Source organism: Leucoraja erinacea, chromosome 18 (assembly GCF_028641065.1).
Source record: "Leucoraja erinacea ecotype New England chromosome 18, Leri_hhj_1, whole genome shotgun sequence".
In the NCBI taxonomy this organism is placed as follows: Eukaryota; Metazoa; Chordata; class Chondrichthyes; order Rajiformes; family Rajidae; genus Leucoraja; species Leucoraja erinaceus.
In genome coordinates this window covers 4,328,881-4,353,007 of record NC_073394.1, presented here as the reverse complement: position 1 = coordinate 4,353,007, position 24,127 = coordinate 4,328,881, and the positions used below count along the sequence as shown (strand labels likewise).

The window sequence follows — 24,127 nt, the reverse complement described above, 5'->3', positions numbered from 1 at the left end:
GAGAATGGGGTTAAGCGAAAGGAATAGATCAACCATGATTGAATGACGGAGTAGACAACATGACGGGTTGAATGGCCTCATTCTGCTCCTATGGTTTATGAGCTTGTTGTGGGGAGAAGATGCTAGCGTAGTTTGTATCCCAACTGCGAGGCTGATCCAAGGATGCCTTCGATCATATTCCCTTGCTGTCAGCTGTAAATACACGACTGTTCGGAAAAATGTCCACCACAAGTAAACAGTTTCTTTCTGAAAAACGACCGTGTTCGGCCTGCAGCCATGGAATTTTTGATTGGAAACTGAAATGATATCAGTTGAGCGTGTCAATACGTCAGTCAGGCTCGGTTTAATTCATGAGCCAGCCTAGCTGGAGGCCATCGTTGTGACAAAGTACCACTCCATTCCTGTTTCCCCAGGCAATGCTTGATTGGTGAAGACGGCAGCATTTGCGAGACTGCGCAGGGTCCTGGGCCGTTAGTGTTACATGGCTGCATTGTCAGCCAGTTTCATATGCAGGATGTATCAAGCATCACCACATGGCTTCCATGCTCTTTGCTGAGCTTGTTGGTTATATTTTATGGTCTGAGTGCAGGTAGATGGGACTAGGGGAGAATAGGTGTTCGGCACGGACTAGAAGGGCCGAGTTGGCCTGTTTCCGGGCTGTAATTGTTATATGGTTATATATTACATACAACATAGAATGGCAGTACAGCACATAAACAGGCCCTTCGGCCCACAACGTTCCTGCCTAACTCGACGCGACGCCCAGTTAAGCTGATCTCACCTGGCAGCACATGGTCCATATCCCTCCATTCCCTGCACTACTTCCATGGGCCTATCTAAAAGGCTCTTAAATGCCACTGTCCTACCTGCCTCCACCACCACCCCTGGCAACGTGTTCCAGGCACCCATTGCTCACTATAGAAAACCTGCCCCGCACATCTCTATTAAACTTTCTCCCTTCCAGCATCTGTATGGACACAATGGGCCGAAGGGCCTATTTCCACGCAGCATCTCCAAACCAAACTAAACATGGATAGGTTTACGTTTCGGGGTCGAGAATCATCTGAAGAAAGGTCTCGACCTGAAACGTCACCTATCCATGTTCTCCACAGATGCTGCCTGACCCGCTGAGTTACTCCAGCACTCTGTGAAACGTCACCTATTCATGTTCTCCACAGATGCTGCCTGACCCGCTGAGTTACTCCAGCATTGTTTCTTCCTCTGAAGCCTGGCGTTTGTTCATTCCCAGGTTTGTGATGTTGGTGTGCCTTCAGGAGGGTGTGCCGGGCACGTCCCATTTATCCGGCCGGTCGTGTGGGCCTCTGCGGGAATTGGAATAGGACACAGATGATCATAACAAGAGTATAGGAGCAAAGAGGTCCTTCTGCAGTTGTACAGGGCCCTAGTGAGACCACACCTGGAGTATTGTGCGCAGTTTTGGTCCCCTAATTTGAGGAAGGACATTCTTGCTATTGAGGGAGCGCAGCGTAGGTTTTCAAGGTTAATTTCCCGGGATGGCGGGACTGTCATATGCTGAGAGAATGGAGCAGCTGGGCTTGTACACTCTGGAGTTTAGAAGGATGAGAGGAGATCTTATTGAAACATATAAGATTATTCATAGCAAAAGGAGAGTATAGGAGCAAAGAGGTCCTACTGCAGTTGTACAGGGTCTTGGTGAGACCACACCTGGAGTATTGCGTACAGTTTTGGTCTCCTAATTGAGGAAAGACATTTTGCCATAGAGGGAGTCCCCAGACTGATTCCTGGGATGTCAGGACTTTCATATGAAGAAAGACTGGATAGACTCGGCTTGTACTCGCTAGAATTTAGAAGATTGAGGGGGGATCTTATAGAAACTTACAAAATTCTTAAGGGGTTGGACCGGCTAGATGCAGGAAGATTGTTCCCGATGTTGGGGAAGTCCAGAACAAGGGGTCACAGTTTAAGGATAAGGGGGAAATCTTTTAGGACCAAGATGAGGAAAACGTTTTTCACACAGAGAGTGGTGAATCTCTGGAATTCTCTGCCGCAGAAGGTAGTTGAGGCAAGTTCATTGGCTATATTTAAGAGGAAGTTAGATGTGCCCCTTGTGGCTAAAGGGATCAGGGGGTATGGAGAGAAGGCAGGAACAGGATACTGAGTTGGATGATCAGCCATGATCATATTGAATGGCGGTGCAGGCTCGAAGGGCCGAATGGCCTATTCCTGCACCTATTTTCTATGTTTCTATGTTTCTATTAAGGGTTTGGTCACGCTAGAGGCAGGAAACATGTTCCCGATGTTGGGGGAGTCCAGAACCAGGGGCCACATTTTAAGAATATGGGGTTAGCCATTTAGAACGGAGATGAGGAAACACAGAGAGTTGTGAGTCTGTGGAATTCTCTGCCTCAGAGGACGGTGGAGGCCGGTTCTCTGGATACTTTCAAGAGAGAGCTAGATAGGGCTCTTAAACATAGCGGAGTCAGGGGCTATGGGGAGAAGGCAGGAACGGGGTACTGATTGGGGATGATCAGCCATGATCACGTTGAATGGCGGTGCTGGCTTGAAGGGCCGAATGGCCTACTCCTGCACCTATTGTCTAAGTGCACCTATTGACACTCGCTCCCTGTCCAATCCGCACATCATTAATTTGGCCCCAGCGCTGGAATAACCATTCAATAATTGCATTAATAAGACGAGAATGAAGTGACGAGCGCATGGTGTTTGGGAAGTTTAAAAGGACATTGCCGCTGAAGCAGGGACAATGCGTCGCCTGCTTCCAATAACTGGCCACAATCATTTTCAATTCTAATTTACACAGCGACTCCTCATCTGCATCACAGACACCAGAGAGGCATAAATTCACATTGAATATCCCGCACTTTTCATACACAAAATCTGAAGCTGATTGGCGGAGCAATGACTGCAATACACCTTTTCAGAGCCTATTGCAGACGGCAACCTCTTTTGGACTAGATTTCTTTTGTGTACTGTCATCTTTGACATGAGCGCATTTTGCTCTACATGCTGAAGGACTTTTCTTTTTAAAGCACAGCTGTTTATGCAGACTGGTCTCTTCAATGCAATTCTAAGACTGCTGGAGACGCTGCCTTTCCCGAGGAGGCTTTAAATCGAGCTTCGTGTTTCAAGCCTCTTCTGTCTATACCTCCTTATCTCAAGCTTTTCAGCTCTGACCTTTTGTCCAACCATCTGCCTATCAACCCCCCCCCCCCACCCCCCTCAATCACCTGTATCCACCTATCACTCATCAGACCTTATCCAACCCCCACTTCTTTTCCAGCTATCTCTCCTCCCCCCCCTACAATCAGTCTGAAGAAAGACCCCGACCCATAATGTCACCTGTCCATGTCCTCCAGACATGTCACTCCAGTACTCCAAGTCTTTTTTTTTTGTAAACCCAGCACTTGCAGTTCCCTGTGTCTCCGATTTCAATGCTCTTGAGTGTTCACAAATAATAGCTTACAGCAGTAGCTCGAAGGAGACCAGAACGTTTAGGTTTATTTACTTTAGAGAAACAGCGCAGAAACAGGCTCTCCGGCCCACCAAGCCCACGCCGACCAGCGATCCCGTACACTAATGCCCCTGTCCCACTTAGGAAATCTGAACGGAAACCTCTGGAGACTTTGCGCCCCACCCAAGGTTCCCGTGCGGTTCCCGGAGGTTGCAGGTGGTTGCCGGAGGTTGCACGTAGTGGAAGCAGGTAGGGAGACTGACAGAGTCTCCAAAGGTTTACATTCAGGTTTCCTAAGTGGGACAGGGGCTTAGCACTGTCCTACCCACTCTAGAGACAATTTACATTCTTAGCAAGCCAATTAACCTACAAACCTGCCGGCCTTTGGAGCGTGGGAGGAAACCGGAGCACCCGGAGAAAACCCGCGCAGGTCACGGGGAGAACGTACATACTCCATACAAACAGCACCCGTAGTCAGGATCGAACCCGGGTCTCTAGCATTGTCCGATTCAGATTCAATTTTAATTGTCATTGTCAGTGTACAGTACAGAGACAACGAAATGCATGTCCTCCAGACATGTCACTCCAGCACTCCAAGTCTTTTTTTTGTGAGGCAGCAACTCTAACGTGGCTCCACCATTCACAAATAAAAGCTCACTGCTTTAGTTTGAAGGCGAGTCGGACGTTATCGTGCATTGGTTTGAAGGAAGCTGGATGGTTATCTTAGAAACAACGAGGTACTGCAGATACCAAGGGCACAAAATGATGGAGTACCTCAGCAGGTCAGCAAACTTTGGAAGTGTAAGAAGGGACTGCAGATGCTGGTTTAAACTGAAGATAGACACAAAAAGCCGGAGTAACTCAGCGGGACAGGCAGCATCTCCGGAGAGAAGGAATGGGTGATGTTTCGCCTCGAGACCCTTCTGTCTGAGGAAGGGTCTTGACCAGAAACGTCACCCATTCCTTCTCTCCAGAGATGCTGCCTGTCCCGCTGAGTTACTCCGGCTTTTTGTGTCCATCTTTGGATGATTATTGATTTTCTTCTATGGCTCGTACAGCATTTATTCTCCAGCGATCATCACCAAAAGAAATTGCAGCGAATTCTGGACATCACATATTCGTCACACAAACCAACCTCCCTTCCATTGACTCCATGTACACCTCACGCTGCCTCGGCAAGGCCAGCAGCATCATCAACTACAAGTCACACCCCGGCCACTCCCTCTTCTCCCCTCTCCCATCGGGCGTGAAAACGCTCACCTCCAGATTCAGTGACAGTTTCTACCCGGCTGTTATCGGGCAACTGAACCATCCTATCACAACTAGAGAGCAGTTCTGAACTACTATCTACCTCATTGGAGACCCTCGGACTATCCTTGATCAGACTTTACTACTTTTATTTTGCACTAAATGTTATTCCCTTATCATGTATCTGCACACTGAATGGATCGATTGTAATCATGATGTGTCTTTCCGCTGACTGGTTAGCGCGCAACAAAAGCTTTTCACTGTACCTCGGTACACGTGACAATAAATTAAACTAACAAAAGGAAAATATGTGTGATCGTTGCAAAGAGTTTGCTATTTACAGATTGGCTGGTTTAATTCTTACCTGACAATTTGGCTGAGAACTGATCTAGATAGATATTTATAAAATCATGAGTGGCTTATCACCATTGTTGACCCAGAGCGGTCTAAAACCGGAGGGTAGGAACAAGGAACTGCAGATGCTGGTTTACAAACAAGTATACAAAGTGCTGGAGTAACGCAGCAAGGCAGGCAGCATCCCTGGAGTACATGGAGAGGTGATATTTAGTTTGTACTGGATAGAGTGGATGCGGAGAGGATGTTTCCACTACTGGGAGAGTCCAGCACCAGAGGCCACAACCTCAGATTAAAAGGACGTACCTTTAGATAGGAGATGAGGAGGAATTTCTTTAGTCAGGAAGGTGGTGAATCTGTAGAATTCATTGCCTCTGATGTCTGTGGATATTTTGTAAGGCAGAGAGAGATTCACATATTTTTGATTAGAACTGGTGTCAGGGGTTATGGGGAGAAGGCAGGAGAATGGGGTTGAGAGGGAAAGATAGATTAGCCACGATTGAATGGCAGGGAAGACTTGATGGGCCGAATGGCCTAATTCTGCTCCAACTGCACAAGCTATCTTTCCACCCAAACTCAGTGGCACAGTGGTGCAGCGGTAGAGCTACTACCTCACAGCGCCGGAGAACCGGGTTCGATCCCGACTAAGGGTGCTTGTATGTACGGAGTTTGTACGTTCTCCCCGTGACCTGCGAGATCTTCGGTTTCCTCCCACACTCCAAAGACGTACAGGTCTGTAGGTTAATCTGGTGTATGTGTAAAAGTATCCATAATGTGTGTGGATTAGTGTTAATGTGCGGGGATGATCGCGGGTCAGCACGGACTCGGTGGGCCGAATGGCCTGTTTCCGCGCTGTGTCTCTACACTAAACAAAACTCAAGGTTATAGAAACATAGAAAATAGGTGCAGGAGGAGGCCATTCGGCCCTTCGAGCCAGCACCGCCATTCAATGTGATCAGGGCTGATTGTCCCCAATCAATAACCCGTGCCTGCCTTCTCCCCATATCCCTTGACTCCACTAGCCCCTAGAGCTCCATCTAACTCTCTCTTAAATCCATCCAGTGACTTGGCCTCCACTGCCCTCTGTGGCAGGGAATTCCACAAATTCACAACTCTCTGGGTGAAAACGTTTTTTTTCTCACCTCAGTCTTAAATGTCCTCCCCTTTATTCTAAGACTGTGGCCCTGGTTCTGGACTCGCCCAACATTGGGAACATTTTTCCTGCCTCTAGCTTGTCCAGTCCTTTTATAATTTTATATGTCCTTGATGCCCTTGATTGATTCCTTTCAGTGTACCCCGATACCTGCACCATCAGCCTCGTCGCTGTGGGGGACCGGAAGAAACACGAGGAGCGGGTTGCGTTCTGGGACGACGTGTACGGCTTCAAGATGTCCTGCATGAAGAAGGTGGTTCTCCCAGAGGCCGTGGTGGAAGTCCTCGATCCCGACACTCTCATTTCGGAGTGCTGCGTTATCAAGGTATGTGTTATCTTCCAGCTTTAGGCCCTACTCCAGCCACACCTCGATGCTGCCTCGGCAAGGCCAGCAGCATCAAGGACCAGTCTCACCCCGGCCACTCCCTCTTATATAACCATATAACAATTACAGCACGGAAACAGGCCATCTCGACCCTTCTAGTCCGTGCCGAACACATAATCTCCCCTAGTCCCATATACCTGCGCTCAGACCATAACTCTCCATTCCCTTCCCATCCATATAACTATCCAATTTATTTTTAAATGATAAAAACGAACCTGCCTCCACCACCTTCACTGGAAGCTCATTCCACACAGCTACCACTCTCTGAGTAAAGAAGTTCCCCCTCATGTTACCCCTAAACTTCAGTCTCTTAATTCTCATGTCATGTCCTCTTCTCCCCTCTCCCATCGGGCAAGAGGTACAGAAGTGTGAAAACGAACGCACACCTCCAGATTCAGGGGCAGTTTCTTCCCGGCTGTTATCAGGCAACTGAACCATCCTACCACAACCAGAGAGCGGTCCTGAACAACTATCTACCTCATTGGAGCCCCTCGGGCTACCTTTAATTGGACTTTACTGGACTTTATCTTGCACTAAATGTTATTCCTTTTATAGTGAACCTATACACTGTAAATGGCTCGATTGTAATCATGTATTGTCTTTCTGCTGACTGGTTAGCACGCAACAAAAAGCTTTTCACTGTACCTCGGCACACGTGACAATAAACTAGACTACTACTCCCAGAGAAACCCCATGCAGGTGACGGGGAGAACGTGCAAACTCCTTTCAGACAGCACCCGTAGTCAGAGTCGAACCCGGGTCTCTGGCGCTGTGAAGCAGCAACTGTGCCGCTGTGCCCACCGTCTCGCCCCCTTTCTCCTTGCGACTTTTCATCTTGAAACATCCTCTCCACGTGCACTCGATCCAGGCCTTTCACTATTCGCACTAAGTTTCAATGAAATCCCCACGTTCGTCCTTCTAAACTCCAGCGAGCGCAGGCCCAGTGGCGTCAAATGCTCTTCGCACTTTGATTACGAGAGTAGGAATAGTTAATGTCGAGTGAGCAAAAATCCTGCTGGAATTTTGTACTTCAACGGAAGCAGGCCGGAGTTCATGTTATTTAGTGTGGTGAGATGCTCTGTCACCTTTCAGTGTGGTATGCAGCTCGCCTGATAACAGAAATACTGTTGAATAAACAGTTTCCTACACATTCATCTCTGGAGCATAAAAATGGAAATTGATTCATGCTTATTCATTCATTTTTCAGTGTTGAAGCCACTTGAGATTAGACCAAAATGCATTTGGGGAATACTGCAGTGCTGGGTTTGGTTTGGTTTAGAGATACAACGCCTAAACAGGCCCATCTGCCCACCGGGTCCACGCCGACCAGCGATCCCCGCACACTAACACAATCCGACACACACCAGCGACACTTTTACATTTACACCCAGCCATTTGACCCACGAACCCACACGTCACTGCAACTCACTTCTCCTTGGCATCAGCTCCACCTACATCAACCGACTCCAACTGGTCCAGAACGCAGCCGCCCGACTCATCACCCACACCAAATCCTGGCACCACATCACTCCAGTCCTCAAACAACTTCACTGGCTTCCCATCTCCCGCCGGATCACCTACAAAATCCTGGTCCTCACCTACAAAGCCCTCCACCATATCTCACTGACCTCCTCTCCCCCTACCAACCCTCACGGTCCCTCAGATCCACATCAGCTGGTCTCCTCTCCGTCCACAAGTCCAACCTCCGCAGTTTTGGGGACAGAGCCTTCTCCAGGGCAGCTCCCAGGTTCTGGAACTCCCTCCCCCAACTGATCCGCAATTCTGAGTCCCTCACCATCTTCCAGTCCCTCCTCAAGACCCATCTCTTCACCTCTGCCTATCCTTAGCCCCACGTCCCCCTCCCTTTTCATCTGTGCTTGAATTGTTGCCCATTTTTTGGTTTGTTTTGTTTTTGTTTTTCGCCTTGCCTTGTAAAGCGACTTTGAGTCCCTGAAAAACGCTATATAAATTCAATTTATTATTATTATTATTGTCTTTGGAGTGTGGGAGGAAACCGAAGATCCCAGAGAAAATCCCCACGCAGGTCACGGGGAGAACGTACAAACTCCGCACCCGTAAGATAGATAGATTCTTGATTAGTACGGAGTGTCGGAGGTTTATCGGGAGAAGGCAAAAGAATGGGGTTAGGAGGCAGAGATAAATCAGCCATGATTGAATGGCGGTGTAGACTTGATGGGCCAAATGGCCTAATTCTGCTCCTATCATTAATGAACCCGGGTCCTTGGCGCTGGAAGGCAGCAACTCTACCGCTGTGCCACCATGGAAAAAAAAGATTGGGGGCATATTTTAATATGGCCATTGTCTGAAGAAGGGTCTCGACCAGAAACATCACCTATTCCTTTTCTCCAGAGATGCTGCCTGACCCGCTGAGTTACTTCAACATTTTGTATTATACTATTACCCCTCAGATTCCTATTAAATCTTTTCCCCGTCACTTTAAACCTATGCCCTCTGGTCCTCGATTCACCTACTCTGGGCAAGAGACTGTGTGCGTCTACCCGATCTATTCCTCTCACGATTATACACACACCTCTATAAGATCACCCCTCATCCTCCTGGGCTCCAGGGAATAGAGACCCAGCATGCTCAACCTCTCCCCTAATAGCTCACACCCTCTAGCCCCCTGGCAACATCCCTGTAAATCTTCTTTGTCCCCTTTCCAGCTTGTCAACATATTTCCTATAACACGGTGCCCAGAACTGAACACAATTACATATGCTATTTCACACTCCAGCAAACGCATGCACTTTAATGGACAGCCGTTTCATAATGGAAGATTCATCAGTCACTGAGTTTAAGATGAGGCACTTCTACGCATTAACATGCTCGTAAGTACATGCTGTTTGTATTCCGTGCAAGTGCGCAGTCCTCTAAGCAACCCAAAATTAAAAGTATATACATTATTAGCTTGCATTTGCTCAATATGATCATCTTTACTAGATCCTCTGTAAATGCTGTTTAAATGCTGAGATTAATGTCGAGCCGTTCCCCGTTGCTGTTGTGAAAAGCACCCATCCACACAGAGGGCCTTGGGGGAATGTTTTGCAGTTCTCTGGAATCTAATTTCATTAGGTTAAACATCAAATGAAGGCAATTAGAGAAAGAAAAAACGTGATTCTCATTTAATATGTAAATAAAATGAATCTAAGCTAAGATTAGTTGTTGGATTTTTTTTTTTGGAGACAAGCTGTGAGTGAATCTGATTATCAAGCGATTCACGTGTGCCCTGATTGCGTTATTTTTGGTCTTTAACTGTCAGGAAGCTGCAATTAAATTGAGTATTCAGTGCACGGAATGAAAGAGGCCATTCTGCCCATCTCGCCAACGCTGTGCCTTTGAATGAAACAAATGTATTTTCTTTTTTCATGTTATGGGAGCAGGATTAGGCCATTCAGCCCATCAAATGTCTACTCCGCAATTCAATCTACTTACGTAGTATTATTTCATAGAATATCTGTGGTTTGGTTTGGTTTGGTTTGCTGTTGTTCCGTGTACTGAGATAATTCCTGGTGGGATGTCAGGACTTTCATATGAGGAAAGAGTGGATAGACTCGGCTAGTACTCGCTAGAATTTAGGAGATTGAGGGGGGATCTTATAGAAACTTACAAAATTCTAAAGGGGTTGGACAGGCTGGATGCAGGAAGATTGTTCCCGATGTTGGGGAAGTCCAGGACAAGGGGTCACAGCTTAAGGATAAGGGGGAAATCCTTTAGGACTGAGATGAGAAAAACATTTTTCACACAGAGAGTGGTGAATCTGTGGAACTCTCTGCCGCAGAAGGTAGTTGAGGCCAGTTCATTAGCTATATTTAAGAGGGAGTTAGATGTGGCCCTTGTGGCTAAAGGTATCAGGGGGCCATTCGGCCCTTCGAGCCTGCACCGCCATTCAATATGATCATGGCTGATCATCCAACTCAGTATCCCGTACCTGCCTTCTCTCCATACCCCCCGATCCCCTTAGCCACAAGGGCCACATCTAACTCCCTCTTAAATATAGCCAATGAAGGCATAGAAGGCAGGTACGGGATACTGAGTTGGATGATCAGCCATGATCATATTGAATGGAGGTGCAGGCTCGAAGGGCCGAATAGCCTACTCCTGCACCTATTTTCTATGTACAGTTAAAAGCTTTTTTGTTGCTTGCTATCCAGCCAGTGGAAAGAGTAACCCATAACCCCCGACACCCGTACTCATCAAGAATCTATCTATCTCTGCCTTAAAAATATCCATTAACTTGGCCTCCACAGTTGTCTGCGGCAATGAATTCCACAGATTCACCATTCGTTGTCAAAGTGAAAGTCAAAGTCAATTTTATTCGTCACCTGCACCCGAAGGTGCAGTGAAATGAATTTGCCAGCAGCGATACACTTAAAAAGCACACACAATGCACAATGAGATTTAACGCAAACATCCACCACAGCATTCTTCACTGTGGTGGAAGGCAACAAGGCTCAGTCAGTCCTCCTCCTTTGTTCACCTGTGGCCGGGGCCATGAACCCTCCGTAGTCGCCGCTACGGACGGCCCGATGTATAGGCCCTCTCGTCAGGATGGTCAAAACTCCAACCTCGGGATGGTCAAACACTCTAAGTGGCTTGGAGGTCCCGAATTGGCAGACTGGGGCTGCAGGATGTTGTAGGCCGCAGACCGGCGGTCAGAGCTCTTCTCCGGCGATCCCCGGCAAGGGATCCCAGACTTTGGCCACACTAGCAACTTATAGCTGACTCTTAGTTGTGGATGGGGAGCAAGAGGGCGGGAAGGGGGGTAGGGGAATGTTTGGAGAAGTTAGATAAAATCAGCAAATTCACCGCTCATACCACTGGGTTGTAACTCTATCTTTGGTGTAAACCAACATCTGCCGTTCCTTTTGATCACATTAAAATTTGCCCCAGAGGTACAGCAAAACCTCAATCCGCCTCGACTTATTAAATTGAGGAACTTATCGTAGCAGCTACAAGGATATAAGTGCATCTGTTGACAGCCCTCTCCCTTCCGCCAAGTTTTATAACATTGCTCCTTATTGCTTGTCGGAAAGCCTCATTCTTTTTTCCACAAGAAAGATCGATACAAGTTCCACACCAATCTCTGGAACAATCAGTGACTAAGGCATCATTTAATGCGTGTTTGTACTTGATCATCAGGCGGATGTTGTGATATCTTCCGTCTGTAGCGGCCGTGAATTGTGAGTGTTCGTTTTTGAGTTTAGTTTAGAGATACAGCGCATCGTTCTGTATGACTCTGTGGCTATTTATGTCGAAGTTCTTTAGAATAGAATAGAATAGTTTCTTTATTGTCATTGTAACATGAACCATGTACAACGAAATTTAAAAATGTCAGCCAGTCAGTGCACCATTCAAACATTTCTAAAAGCTAACGATACATACAAGGTAAAATATTAAAAGATAAACAACTAAAATAAATATCACGAAAATAGCACACATAAACATCCAACCCTCCATCCTTCTGTCGATTTCACAGTGTACCACAGTCCCTTAGTCTGTATCGCCCCTGCGTTCCTTGGCGGCTACATTTAGTGCTTTTATAGCAGTGGGGTAAAAACAGTTTTTTAGTCTGTTCGTCCTTGTCCTTGTAGATCTGTACCGTCTGCCTGACGGCAACAGTTCAAACAGGGAGTGTCCGGGGTGGGAAATGTCCTTTATGATACTCTGGGATTTTTTGGTGCAGCGGGAACTGTGTAAGTCCTCCAAGGTAAGGAGAGGGCAGCCGACAATCCTCTGGGCGTTGTCAATGGCCCTCTGGACATTGACTTTATTATCTCGCCCAAGATGTTACTATTTTATGGTAGGCAATACTAACTTACATTGAACAGATGGCTCCATAGATGCAGTGCCGTGTGGAATGCTGTTTCAGCAGTTTCTGGATGCTCTATGGATGCAGTGCCGTGTGGAATGCTGTTTCAGCAGTTTCTGGATGATAATTTTCTACATCAGAGTGCAATTTGCATTCTGTGTGTGAACACTGGATGTTCTTAGCGTTTTGCGGCACATCATGTTCAGTTTTTTGGTTTAGTTTAGCAATGCAGCACGGAAACAGGCCCTTCTGCCCATCGAGTCCGCGCCGTCCATCGATCACCCATTCACACTAGTTGCACGATATCCCACATTCGCTCCCACTCCCCACACATTAGGGGGTCATTTTAACAGAAGCAAATTCACCTACAAACCCCGCGCGCCTTTGGAATGTGGAAGGAAACCGGAGCGCCCGGAGGAAACCCACGCAGTCACGGGGAGAACGTGCAAACTCCACAGTGGGGGGGGGAACGGCGCATTGGCGCGGCAGTAGAGTTGCTGCTTTACAGTGCCGACGGACCAGGGTTCGATCCTGACTATGGGTGCTGTCTGTACGGAGTTTGCACGTTCTACCTGTGAGCACGTGGGTTTTCTCCGGGAGCTCCGGCCTCCTCAAACATTCCAAGGTTATCTGGTTTCTGTAAATTGTCCCCGATGTGTGGGATAGAGTCATAGATAATATACGTGCAGGAGTAGGCCATTCGGCCCTTCGAGTCAGCACCGCCATTCAATGTGATCATGGCTTATCATCCACAATCACTACCCCATTCCATGGATGATCATTGGCGGGCACGGAGCTGGTGGGCCGAAGGGCCTGTTTCCACGCTGTGTCTCTCAACTAAACTAAACTAAACACTCAGACAGCACCCATGGTCAGGCTCGAACCTGGGTCTCCGGGGCTGTGAGGCAGCGACTCGAACACTGCACCGCTTGTTCGTTCTGTGTTCCTGGTGCATTAACTAACAATTTTCTGATACTTGTGTTTTTTTAATTTTTAATTTTCTGAATACCTGTGGTTTTTTTTAAATTTCAGACCATAGACTGCAATACTGTCGGAATGTCAGATTTGGATTTCTCCTCGGAGTATTCACTGAAGATAACCAAAGATCACGAGTGTGTGGTGAGTTGAAATTGTTAAAATTGTACAAAGCATTGGTGAGACCAAATCTGGAGTATGGTGTACAATTTTGGTCGCCAAATTATAGGAAGGATGTCAACAAAATAGAGAGAGTACAGAGGAGATTTACCAGAATGTTGCCTGGGTTTAAACAACTAAGTTACAGAGATAGGTTGAATAAGTTAGGTCTTTATTCTCTGGAGCGCAGAAGGTTAAGGGGGGAATTGATAGAGGTCTTTAAAATGATGAGAGGGATAGACAGAGTTGATGTGGACAGGCTTTTCCCTTTGAGAATAGGGAAGATTCAAACAAGAGGACATGACTTCAGAATTAAGGGACAGATGTTTAGGGGTAACATGAGGGGGAACTTCTTTACTCAGAGAGTGGTAGCGGTGTGCAATGAGCTTCCAGTGGAAGTGGTGGAGGCAGGTTCGTTGGTATCATTTAAAAATAAATTGGATAGGCATATGGATGAGAAGGGAATGGAGGGTTATGGCATGAGTGCAGGCAGGTTGGACTAAGGGGAAAAAAAATTGTTCGGCACGGACTTGTAGGGCCGAGATGGCCTGTTTCCGTGCTGTAATTGTCATATGGTTATATGGTTGATGATCTCTGACTGAGACATATCTGACTAAGAGAAGCAAGATCAAGATTGAATAATGAAGTGCTTTTATTGGAATGAAAATGACTGTAGGATAACCTATATATAGCCAGGGTGGTGTGTGTATGGAACGAGTTGCCAGAGGAGGTAGTTGAGGCAGAGACTACCCCAACATTTAAGAAAGGTACATGGATAAGACAGGTTTGGAGGGATATGGACCCCCACGTGGGCAGGTGGGACTAGCATAGATGGGACATGTTGGCCGGTGTGGGCAAGTTGGGCCGAAGGGCCTGTTTCAACACTGAATCATTCTATGACTCTCTATCCTTGAGCTGTACTATAACCCATAAAATAACCTAAGGACCAAGGGCAGCACAGTGGCACAGCCAGTAGAGCCACTGCCTCACAGCGCCAGAGACCCAGGTTCGATCCTGACCTCGGGTGCTGTCTGCGTGTGGAGTTTGCATGTTCCATTTCGCATAATTACATATTTTTTATTTTTTTATATCATTTTTCTCCTTTTTCTTTCTCGTTTGATTATATCGTTTATTAGACTGCGTTTACATGTTCTGTGGCGCTACGGCAAGTGAGAATTTCACTGTTCCATTTGACAGTACAACACTCTCAACTCTTGATGACCTTGGGTTTCCTCCGGGTGCTCCGGTTTCCTCCCACATCCCAAAGACGTGCGGGGTTTGTAGGTTAATTGGCCCTCTGTAAATTGCCCCTAGTGTGTAGGGAGTGGGTGCAAGAAATCAGTTTAACACAGAACTAGTGTAGATGGGCGATCGATGGTCGGTGTGGACTCGATGGGCCGAAGGGCCAGTTTCTGTGCTTTATCTCTGAAACGAAAACTAAACTTGCACAGTTGCATTGGGACTGTGCTCACGGCACCACGTGGAGGGATATATGGGGCAAGGAAAAGCAAACTTGTCCCCAATAAACATCATGTTTCAGAAAGAACTGCAGATGCTGGAAAAATCGAAGGTAGTCAAAAAATGCTGGAGAAACTCAGCGGGTGAGGCAGCATCTATGGAGCGAAGGAATAGGTGACGTTTCGACCCTTCTTCAGACTGATGTCGGTGTGGGGGGGTGGGGGGGGGGGGGGGGGGGGGGGGCGGGAAAAAGACAGAACGAGGCGGAGGCAGTCGGCTTAGTGGGAGAGCTGGGAAGAGGGAGGGGAAGGAGGGAGAAAGCCAGGGCTATCTAAAATTGGAGAAGTCAATGTTCATACCGCTGGGGTGTAAACTATCCAAGCGCAATATGAGGTGCTTGCTGTTCCTCCAATTTGTGCTGGGCCTCAGTCTGAAAATGGAGGAAGCCCAGGATAGAAAGGTCAGATTGGGAATGGGAGGGGGAGTTGAAGTGCTGAGCAACCGGGAGATCAGGTTGGTTAGTGCGAACTGAGCAGAGGTGTTGGGCAAAGCTAATGGATGTACACTTACATGTTTGTCGCATGGCAATATGGACATATGTGTGTAGGAAGGAACTGCAGATGCTGGGTTTACACCAAAGATAGACACAAAATGATGGAGCAACTCAGCGGGACAGGCAGCATCTCTGGAGAGAAGGAACGGGCGACATTTCCGGTTGAGACCCTTCTTCTGACCTTGAAGAAGGGTCTCGACCCAAAACATCACTCGTCCTTCTCTCCAGAGATGTTGCCTGTCCCGCTGAGTTACTCCAGCATTTTGTGTCGATTGACATGTGTATGCTTGTCCCTTCAAAAGCTGACAAATATAAATTGCAAGTAAATGCTAGATTTCATTTTTTTCTCTCTCTCCCGTTATGTATTATGTTTACAGATTCTTTTGTGCTGCAGCAATTAAGAATTTTGCTGTTCTATCTGGGACATATGCCAATAAAACACTCTAGACTCTTTCATCAGGTTATAAAAATAACCTTTCGCCTCTTTTTATATTCTGTAGTTGCTTATTAGTTAGCGCAAGGCCTCATCTGCGATAACAAAATATACTTGATGAATAAGGCTAGTGCATAATGTACTTATTATGAAGTACGTTACAGCGTGTTCACTTTTTAATTTGTCGTCATTTCTGGCATTAAGATTTAAATAAGACTAGTTAATCCTCACTGTGGAATTATCTTTTCTAATTAATCCACCTGAAAGTTTATCTTTGAATTTTTAATCACAGAAATATATGTCATGATTTGTGACTCATACATTCATAGTTGAGGAATGCATCGGGCCGGGATGGCGGGACTGTCACATGCTGAGAGAATGGAGCGGCTGGGCTTGTACACTCTGGAGTTTAGAAGGATGAGAGGGCATCTTGTTGAAACGTATGAGATGATTAAAGGTTTGGACACGCTGGAGGCAGGAAACATGTTCCCGATGTTGGGGGAGTCCAGAACCAGGGGCCACAGTTTAAGAATCAGGGGTAAGCCGTTTAGAACGGAGACGAGGAAACACTTTTTCACTCAGAGAGTTGTGAGTCTGTGGAATTCTCTGCCTCAGAGGGCGGTGGAGGCCGGTTCTCTGGATACTTTCAAGAGAGAGCTAGATAGGACTCTTAAAGATAACAGAGTCAGGCGACATGGGGAGAAGGAACGGGGTACTGATTGTGGATGATCAGCCATGATCACATTGAATGGCGGTGCTGGCTCGAAGGGCTGAATGGCCTACTCCTGCATCTATTATCCATTGTCTATTGTCTATTGTGCATAGAGTCTCTTGCCTAGAGCAGGGTAGTCAAGGACCAGATGAAACAGATTTAAGGTGAAGGGGAAAACATTTAATGGGAATCTGAGGGGTCACTTTTTCACACAAAGGAACAAGCTGCCAGAGGAGGTAGGTGAGACAGGGACTATGGCAACTTTTCAGCAATATTTAGACAGGTACATGGATAGGACATATCCAGTGATAGAGTGATATGGGCCACATGTATGTCGGTGCGACCAGTGTAGCTGGGACATGTTGGCCCATGTGGGCAAGTTGGGCCGAAGGGCCTGTTTCCACACTGTATCACTCTATCACTCATCCAAAATTCGGCTATTCCATCTTGTTACAAAAGTTTTTTTTAAATAATGTTATTTATTAGAAGTACAGTACATTGCAATAATACAAGCCAAGTATAACTTATTACGTTTATTGAAACACTTCATTTTTTAAGCTTTAAAAAGAGAGGAAAGTAAGGAAAGTAAAGAAAGTGAGAAAAAATCGTGACATTGTGAAAAAATGATCAATAAGAGAGACCTTTTAAGCAAAGAATTAAGGAAAACAGTTAAGAAATAGGCCGTAAAAAGAAATGATCAAAAAGAGAGACCTTTTAAGCAGAGAGTTAAGGAAAACAGTTAAGAAATAGGCCGTAAAAAGAAAAAGAATAAGAAACAAAAGCTCTCTTATGAACGAGCAGAAAGGGATATACCAACTTCGTATTTTTCATCCTCCCTTCCCACATCCTGAAACCATTTCTTTTTAAAGAACTGTTGCACCTTATACTTGTAGTAATTGTTACAAAAAGTTGGCCTCGCTGTCAGGGTCCATTCTATAAAGGACGCAAGCTTCCGGCGACAATCAGTGGGAGCCATCACTTGTCATAATAGATGATGGTGGTAGCAGAATGAACTCACGGTACTTCCAGCTTCCAGCCCTGCGACGCGGACACTTCTGTTACGGGGCCATTAATGTACTGAAGCGACAGATAGCCTTTCTAAAGCGCCGGCAAGAAGCAGCGTCCTCCAGATTCTGGGACAGTTTCTTCCCAGCTGTTATCAGGCAACTGAACCATCCTTCGCAATTGGCTCCGGGAGAAATCGTAAATTGTCCCGAGTGTGTGTGTGGGGATAGTGCTTGTGTACCAGGTGATCGCTGGTCAGCTTGGTCTCAGTTTCTGCTCTTTAAAGTCTAAAGAACATGGTAATCGTCTGTACTCAAAAATGCTGGAGGAACTGCTTGGCGATCGTTTCGCCGAACACCTCCGCTCGGTCCGCATTAGCCAACCTGACCTCAACCTGGCTCAGCACTTCAACTCCCCCTCCCATTCCGTATCCGACCTCTCTCTGTCCTGGGTCTCCTCCATGGCCAGAGCGAGCACCACCGGAAATTGGAGGAACAGCACCTCATATTCCGCTTGGGAAGTCTGCATCCTGGGGGTATGAACATTGAATTCTCCCGATTTTGTTAGCCCTTGCTGTCTCCTCCCCTTCCTATCTCTCCCTCAGCCCTCGGGCTCCTCCTCTTCCTTTCTCCTTTCTCCTCCCCGTCCCCCTCCCAACCTCCCATCAGTCTGAAGAAGGGTTTCGGCCCGAAACATTGCCTATTTCCTTCGCTCCATAGATGCTGCTGCACCCGCTGAGTTTCTCCAGCATTTTTGTCTACCTTCGATTTTCCAGCATCTGCAGTTCCTTCTTAAACCCATGGTAATCGGCTGTCTGTCTAGGAGACTGGTGTTAGGCATGGAGACAATATGGTTGGTGGAAAGTTGCCAACTGGGACTAACTCTGGCCTCAACGATGGGATGTGAACTTAGAGGAAGACACTGATGGGCTTCTGTTTTCCTTGCAGTAAACGTGGAGCATTTTCAGAGACAGTGGTGGTATTTTTCCAGTGCCTTAAGATTCCTCTGACAATTATTCCAGGTTGACAAAGCCTATAGGAGGGCAGGAATCACTGGTGTCCTGTGGACTGTCAGCTTTAAGTCAGAGCAGAAGACTGGTTTAGTTTAGAGATACATTGCGGATTCAGGCCATTCAGCCCACTGAAACATGCCGACCAGCGATCCCCGCACATTAACACTATCCAACACACACTGGGGACAATTTACAATTTTTACCGAAGCCAATTGAAGCTCAGTTTCTCCCCACACTCCAATGACGTACAGGTTAAGTGGCTTGGTATGAAATGTAAAATTGCCCCTGGTGTGTGGTGGATCGTGTTAATGTGCGGAGATCGCTGGTCGGTGCGGACTAGGTGGGCCGAAGGGCCTGTTTCCGCGCTGTATCTCTGAACTAAACTAAACTATTAACCTACGAATCTGAATATCTGCAGAATGTGGCAGGAAACCGGAGCACCCGGAGAAAACCCACGCGGGTTAAGGGGAGAACGTACAAACTCCGTACAGACAGCACCCGTGGTCAGGATCGAACCCTGGGTTTAGTTTAGAGATACAGCACGGAAACAGGCCCTTCGGCCCACCGGGTCCCTGCTGACCAGCGATCCCCGCACATTTACACTATCCTAAACCCACTAGGGACAATTTTACATTTACCAAGCCAATTAACCTACAAACCTGCACGTCTTTGGAGTGTGGGAGGAAACCGAAGATCTCGGCGAAATCCCACGCAGGTCACGGGGAGAACGTACAAACTCCATACAGACCCAAGCACCCATAATCGGGATTGAACCTGGGTCTCCGGAGCTGCATTCGTTGTAAAGCAGCAACTCTACCGCTGCACCACTGTGACCCATCTATCGTATTGTTAACATCTCTGATGGGTGGATCGTGTGGAACTGGGTTATGTTTCATTATGCAAGGCAGACCTTTATGCAGAGAAAAGTTTGTAGCAAGGATCATCCCTGAGTCATCGCAAGAAGCACAAAAACCTGAAATTCTGGAGCATTTAAGTAAGAGCTTTATGGTTATTGTCTCTGTTGACAAAAGCATTTTAAGCTTTGCAAATGGTCCAACAGTCTTTATTGCAAATGTACAAAAGAGCAGCTTAAATGGATGTCTTTGTTAAACTATTGTTTGCTGCCATGCATTGTGAGCACTTCGACTATTAAAGGTTTAAGTGAGTTTTAACCAGGGGGCTTGTACCAGTGAGTCGCAGGTCACAACCCAGTGCAAATACAATTATTCACACTTACACACAAATATACACTTCACACACACACAACTCTTTCTCACACACTTATTCTCTCATACACACAAACTCACTCTCACACACATTCTCTCTCGTACACACTCACACACACACTATTTCTCATGCACACACACTCACTCACACATGTTCTCTCTCTGTTGCACACTCACACACTCGTACACACACTCACACACTATCACACACTCCCACGCTCTTTCACACACACGCTCACACACTCTTTCTCATGCACACTCACTCACACGCGTTCTCTCTCTGTTGCACACTCACACACTTTCTCGTACTCACACACTCACACACTGTCACACACACTCACACATTCTCACACACTCACCCACACCCTCTCCCACCCTCTCTCACACACTCACACTCTCACACTCACACACACACACACACACACACACACACACACTCTCACACACACACACACTCACACATACACACATACACACACACACATTCACACACACACACTCTCACACTCACACACTCACCCACATCCTCTTCCACACACTCACACACACACTCACACACACTCTCACACTCACACACATACACACACACACACACACACACACACACACACACACACATACACACACACACACTCACACACACACATACACACACACACACACACACACACACACACACACACACACACACACACACACACACACACACACACACACACACACACACACACACACACACACACACACACACACACACACACACACACACACACCCACACCCACACACACACACACACACACACACTCACACACTCACACACTCTCACTTTCACACACTGTATGTTTATATTGTTCAATTTGATTGGATAGTGTGTAAAAGGGTAGATGTGGAGTGGATGTGGAGAGGATGTTTCCACTGGTGTGAGAGTCTAGGACCAGAGGCCACAGCCTCAGAATACAAGGACGTACTTTTAGAATGGAGATGAGGAGGAATTTCTTCAGCCAGAGGGTGGAGAACCTGGGTCATTGGGTGTTCTTAAAGCGGAGATTGATGGGTTGTTGATTAGTGCAGGTGTCAAGGGTTATGGGGAGAAGGCAGGAGAATGGCGGAGCAGAGTCGATGGGCCGAATGGCCTAATTCTGCTCCTATGTCTTATGATCTAAAACAAAGCTTTTCACTGTACCTCGGTACACATGGTAATCAGAATCAGAAGCCTATGTGAGGAGGATACAAAGAGATCTATGTAGGATAGACATGGATGCTGTCTAAACCTGCTGAGTTTTTTGTGTCTATCGTTTTTGTGTCTATCGCACGGTGGCGCAGCGGTAGATTTGCTGCCTTACAGCACCAGAGACCCGGGTTCGATAATGACCATGGGTGCTGTCTGTACGGAGTTTGCACGCTCTCCCCGTGACCTGCGTGGGTTTTCTCCGGGTGCTCCGGATTCCTCCCACACTCCAAACACGTGCAGGTTTGTATCTTCGGTTTTGGGTTCAGTTCCTTCCTACACATGAGAGGCCAGCATGGACTCGATGGGCCGAAGATGCATGTTTTCTGTGCAGCCCTGAAGGGCCTGTCCCACTTGGCCGATTTTGTCGGCGACTGCTGGCATCATTGACTGACGTATAAGATCACCGAAAAATTCGCGGCGTGATGCTCCGTGACGTCTAATTGACGAGCGGCGTTTTTTCAAGTGTAGCTTTTTTTTTTTGTTTTGTCGCCGCTGGATTTTAAAATGTTCAAAATCTTTTGGCAACACTGATATGACGCCGGCAGTTGCCGAAAAAATCTGCAATTGGGACAAGGCCCTTAGCTCTTTGACTACAGCGAGAATTTTTACACAGTGGCTCTTTGGTGCAAATTGCATAACGCAGCCAGACATTAAATCAGACATTAAGATGGAGTGATTCTCTGCTAAATTGTTTCGGGTAGCGGCTGGCCCCTGGGGGCGAGCAGCTTGGAGCACACGTGCCCCTGTTGTTCCATTATGTTTCCCCGAGACTGCCAGGGCTTGCACCATGCCGGACTGGCCCCTCTCTGGATGTCAGTGAGCCAACGCCGCCTTCCCTCGCCTCGCCTCGCCTCGGCAGCGCAGCTCGTTTTCTCAAAGTGCCGGGCGAGGCACTTGTAGTTTAAAAACGGGGGGACACTGGCCGAGACCCTTAACGTTAAGCACGGGGCAGTTCCACACGCCAGCCATCCCGCAAGGACGGGCAGTGTTTATTTTCCACGCTTGGGTTCACTCTATCAAAAGCACATTACCCTTCCACTCGAGCGACCAGCTGCCTAATGTATCGGGTCCGAACAACACACACTGTGGAAGCATGATAGGGGGAAAGAGAAGGGGGGGGGAAGAAAAAAGAGATAAATGATGTTGCGGCTGATGATGGCAGTGATGATGATGATAATTGTTAATGCTTTCACTGCAGTGAGCTCTGCCTGTCATTCCCTTTGCCCACTTCTCCATAATCATCAGCCCCTGTCTTTATGCTCAACCACTTCAGCACATCTACCCACGTCATTGCTTTGATTCCTCGTACACTGAATAGCTGACAACTCCCAGCATTTTGCCGAACAGGGCACAGGTTAATTAAGTGAACATTCCCCCCCCCCCCCCCCCCCTCCCCCCACCCTTAGAATAAGCCGACCTCTTTCGCAAGAGAACGCACTACCATCACTTCAGGGATATTTCAGTTCCGTTCCTAACGTGCCTGGACCATTTCGTTTTAGTTTGGTTTAGAGATACTGCACGCAAACAATAGACAATAGACAATAGGTGCAAGAGTAGGCCATTCGGCCCATCGAGCCTGCACCGCCATTCAATGTGATCATAGAAACATAGAAACATAGAAATTAGGTGCAGGAGTAGGCCATTCGGCCCTTCGAGCCTGCACCGCCATTTAATATGATCATGGCTGATCATCCAACTCAGTATCCCGTACCTGCCTTCTCTCCATACCCTCTGATCCCCTTGGCCACAAGGGCCACATCTAACTCCCTCTTAAATATAGCCAATGAACTGGCCTCAACTACCCTCTGTGGCAGAGAGTTCCAGAGATTCACCACTCTCTGTGTGAAAAAAGTTCTCCTCATCTCGGTTTTAAAGGATTTCCCCCTTATCCTTAAGCTGTGACCCCTTGTCCTGGACTTCCCCAACATCGGGAACAATCTTCCTGCATCTAGCCTGTCCAACCCCTTAAGAATTTTGTAAGTTTCTATAAGATCCCCTCTCAATCTCCTAAATTCTAGAGAGTATAAACCAAGTCTATCCAGTCTTTCTTCATAAGACAGTCCTGACATCCCAGGAATCAGTCTGGTGAACCTTCTCTGCACTCCCTCATGATCATGTCTGATCATCCCCAATCAGTACCCCATTCCAGCCTTCTCCCCATATCCCCTGACTCCGCTATTTTTAAGAGCCCTCTCTTGAAAGCATCCAGTGAACCTGCCTCCACCGCCCACTGAGGCAGTGAATTCCACAGACTCACCACTCCCTGTGAGAAAAAGTATTTCCTCGTCTCCGTTCTAAATGGCTTACTCCTTATTCTTAAACTGTGGCCACTGGTTCTGGACTCCCCCAACATCGGGAACATATTTCCTGCCACCAGCGTGTCCAAACAAAGAGGAGGGAACCGCCGTTCTGCGTGTCAACGCTCTTTATGTGGTGACTCTTCGCATACCTTGAGTCTGCAAGCAAAGAGTTTCATTCATTCATTCTTCCCACCCACCATCTTTGTACATGCATCAGGATACGATATTTAGTTTAGTTTAGTTTAGAGATACAGCGCGGAATCAGGCCGTTCGGTGCTGTGCCAACCAGCGATCCCCTCAAATTAATACTATCCTACAAACACTAAGGACAATTTACAATTTTACAAAGCCATTTAACCTACAAACCTGTACGTCTTTGGGGTGTGGGAGGAAACTGGAGATCTTGGAGAGTACAGACAGCACCCGTAGTCGGGATCGAACCCGGGTCTCCGGCGTTGCAATCGCTGCAAGGCAGCAACTCTACCGCTGAGCCACCGTGCTGCAATGTTATCTTGCAAAGGCCTAAGTGTGCCAATTCTGACGGGCATTTCTCTCCCTCAGGCTCAGCTAATCCACAGCAGAAGTTACATTTAAACTCATTAACGATGAGAACAGACTTGGTCGTTCACATTCTCTCGGGC

The 24,127-nt window shown here is 47.2% G+C and overlaps 1 protein-coding gene across 1 annotated transcript in view; it reads left to right on the top strand.

The window, feature by feature from the left end:
* The window catches only part of prmt3 (protein arginine methyltransferase 3), a 140,881-nt gene that overhangs the window by 78,214 nt on the left and 38,540 nt on the right, over positions 1-24,127 (top strand). The window contains exons 12-13 of the mRNA XM_055649177.1: positions 6,344-6,531; positions 13,454-13,540. Coding sequence (XP_055505152.1) covers positions 6,344-6,531; positions 13,454-13,540 — 275 coding nt within the window. The remainder of the gene's footprint in view (positions 1-6,343; positions 6,532-13,453; positions 13,541-24,127) is intronic.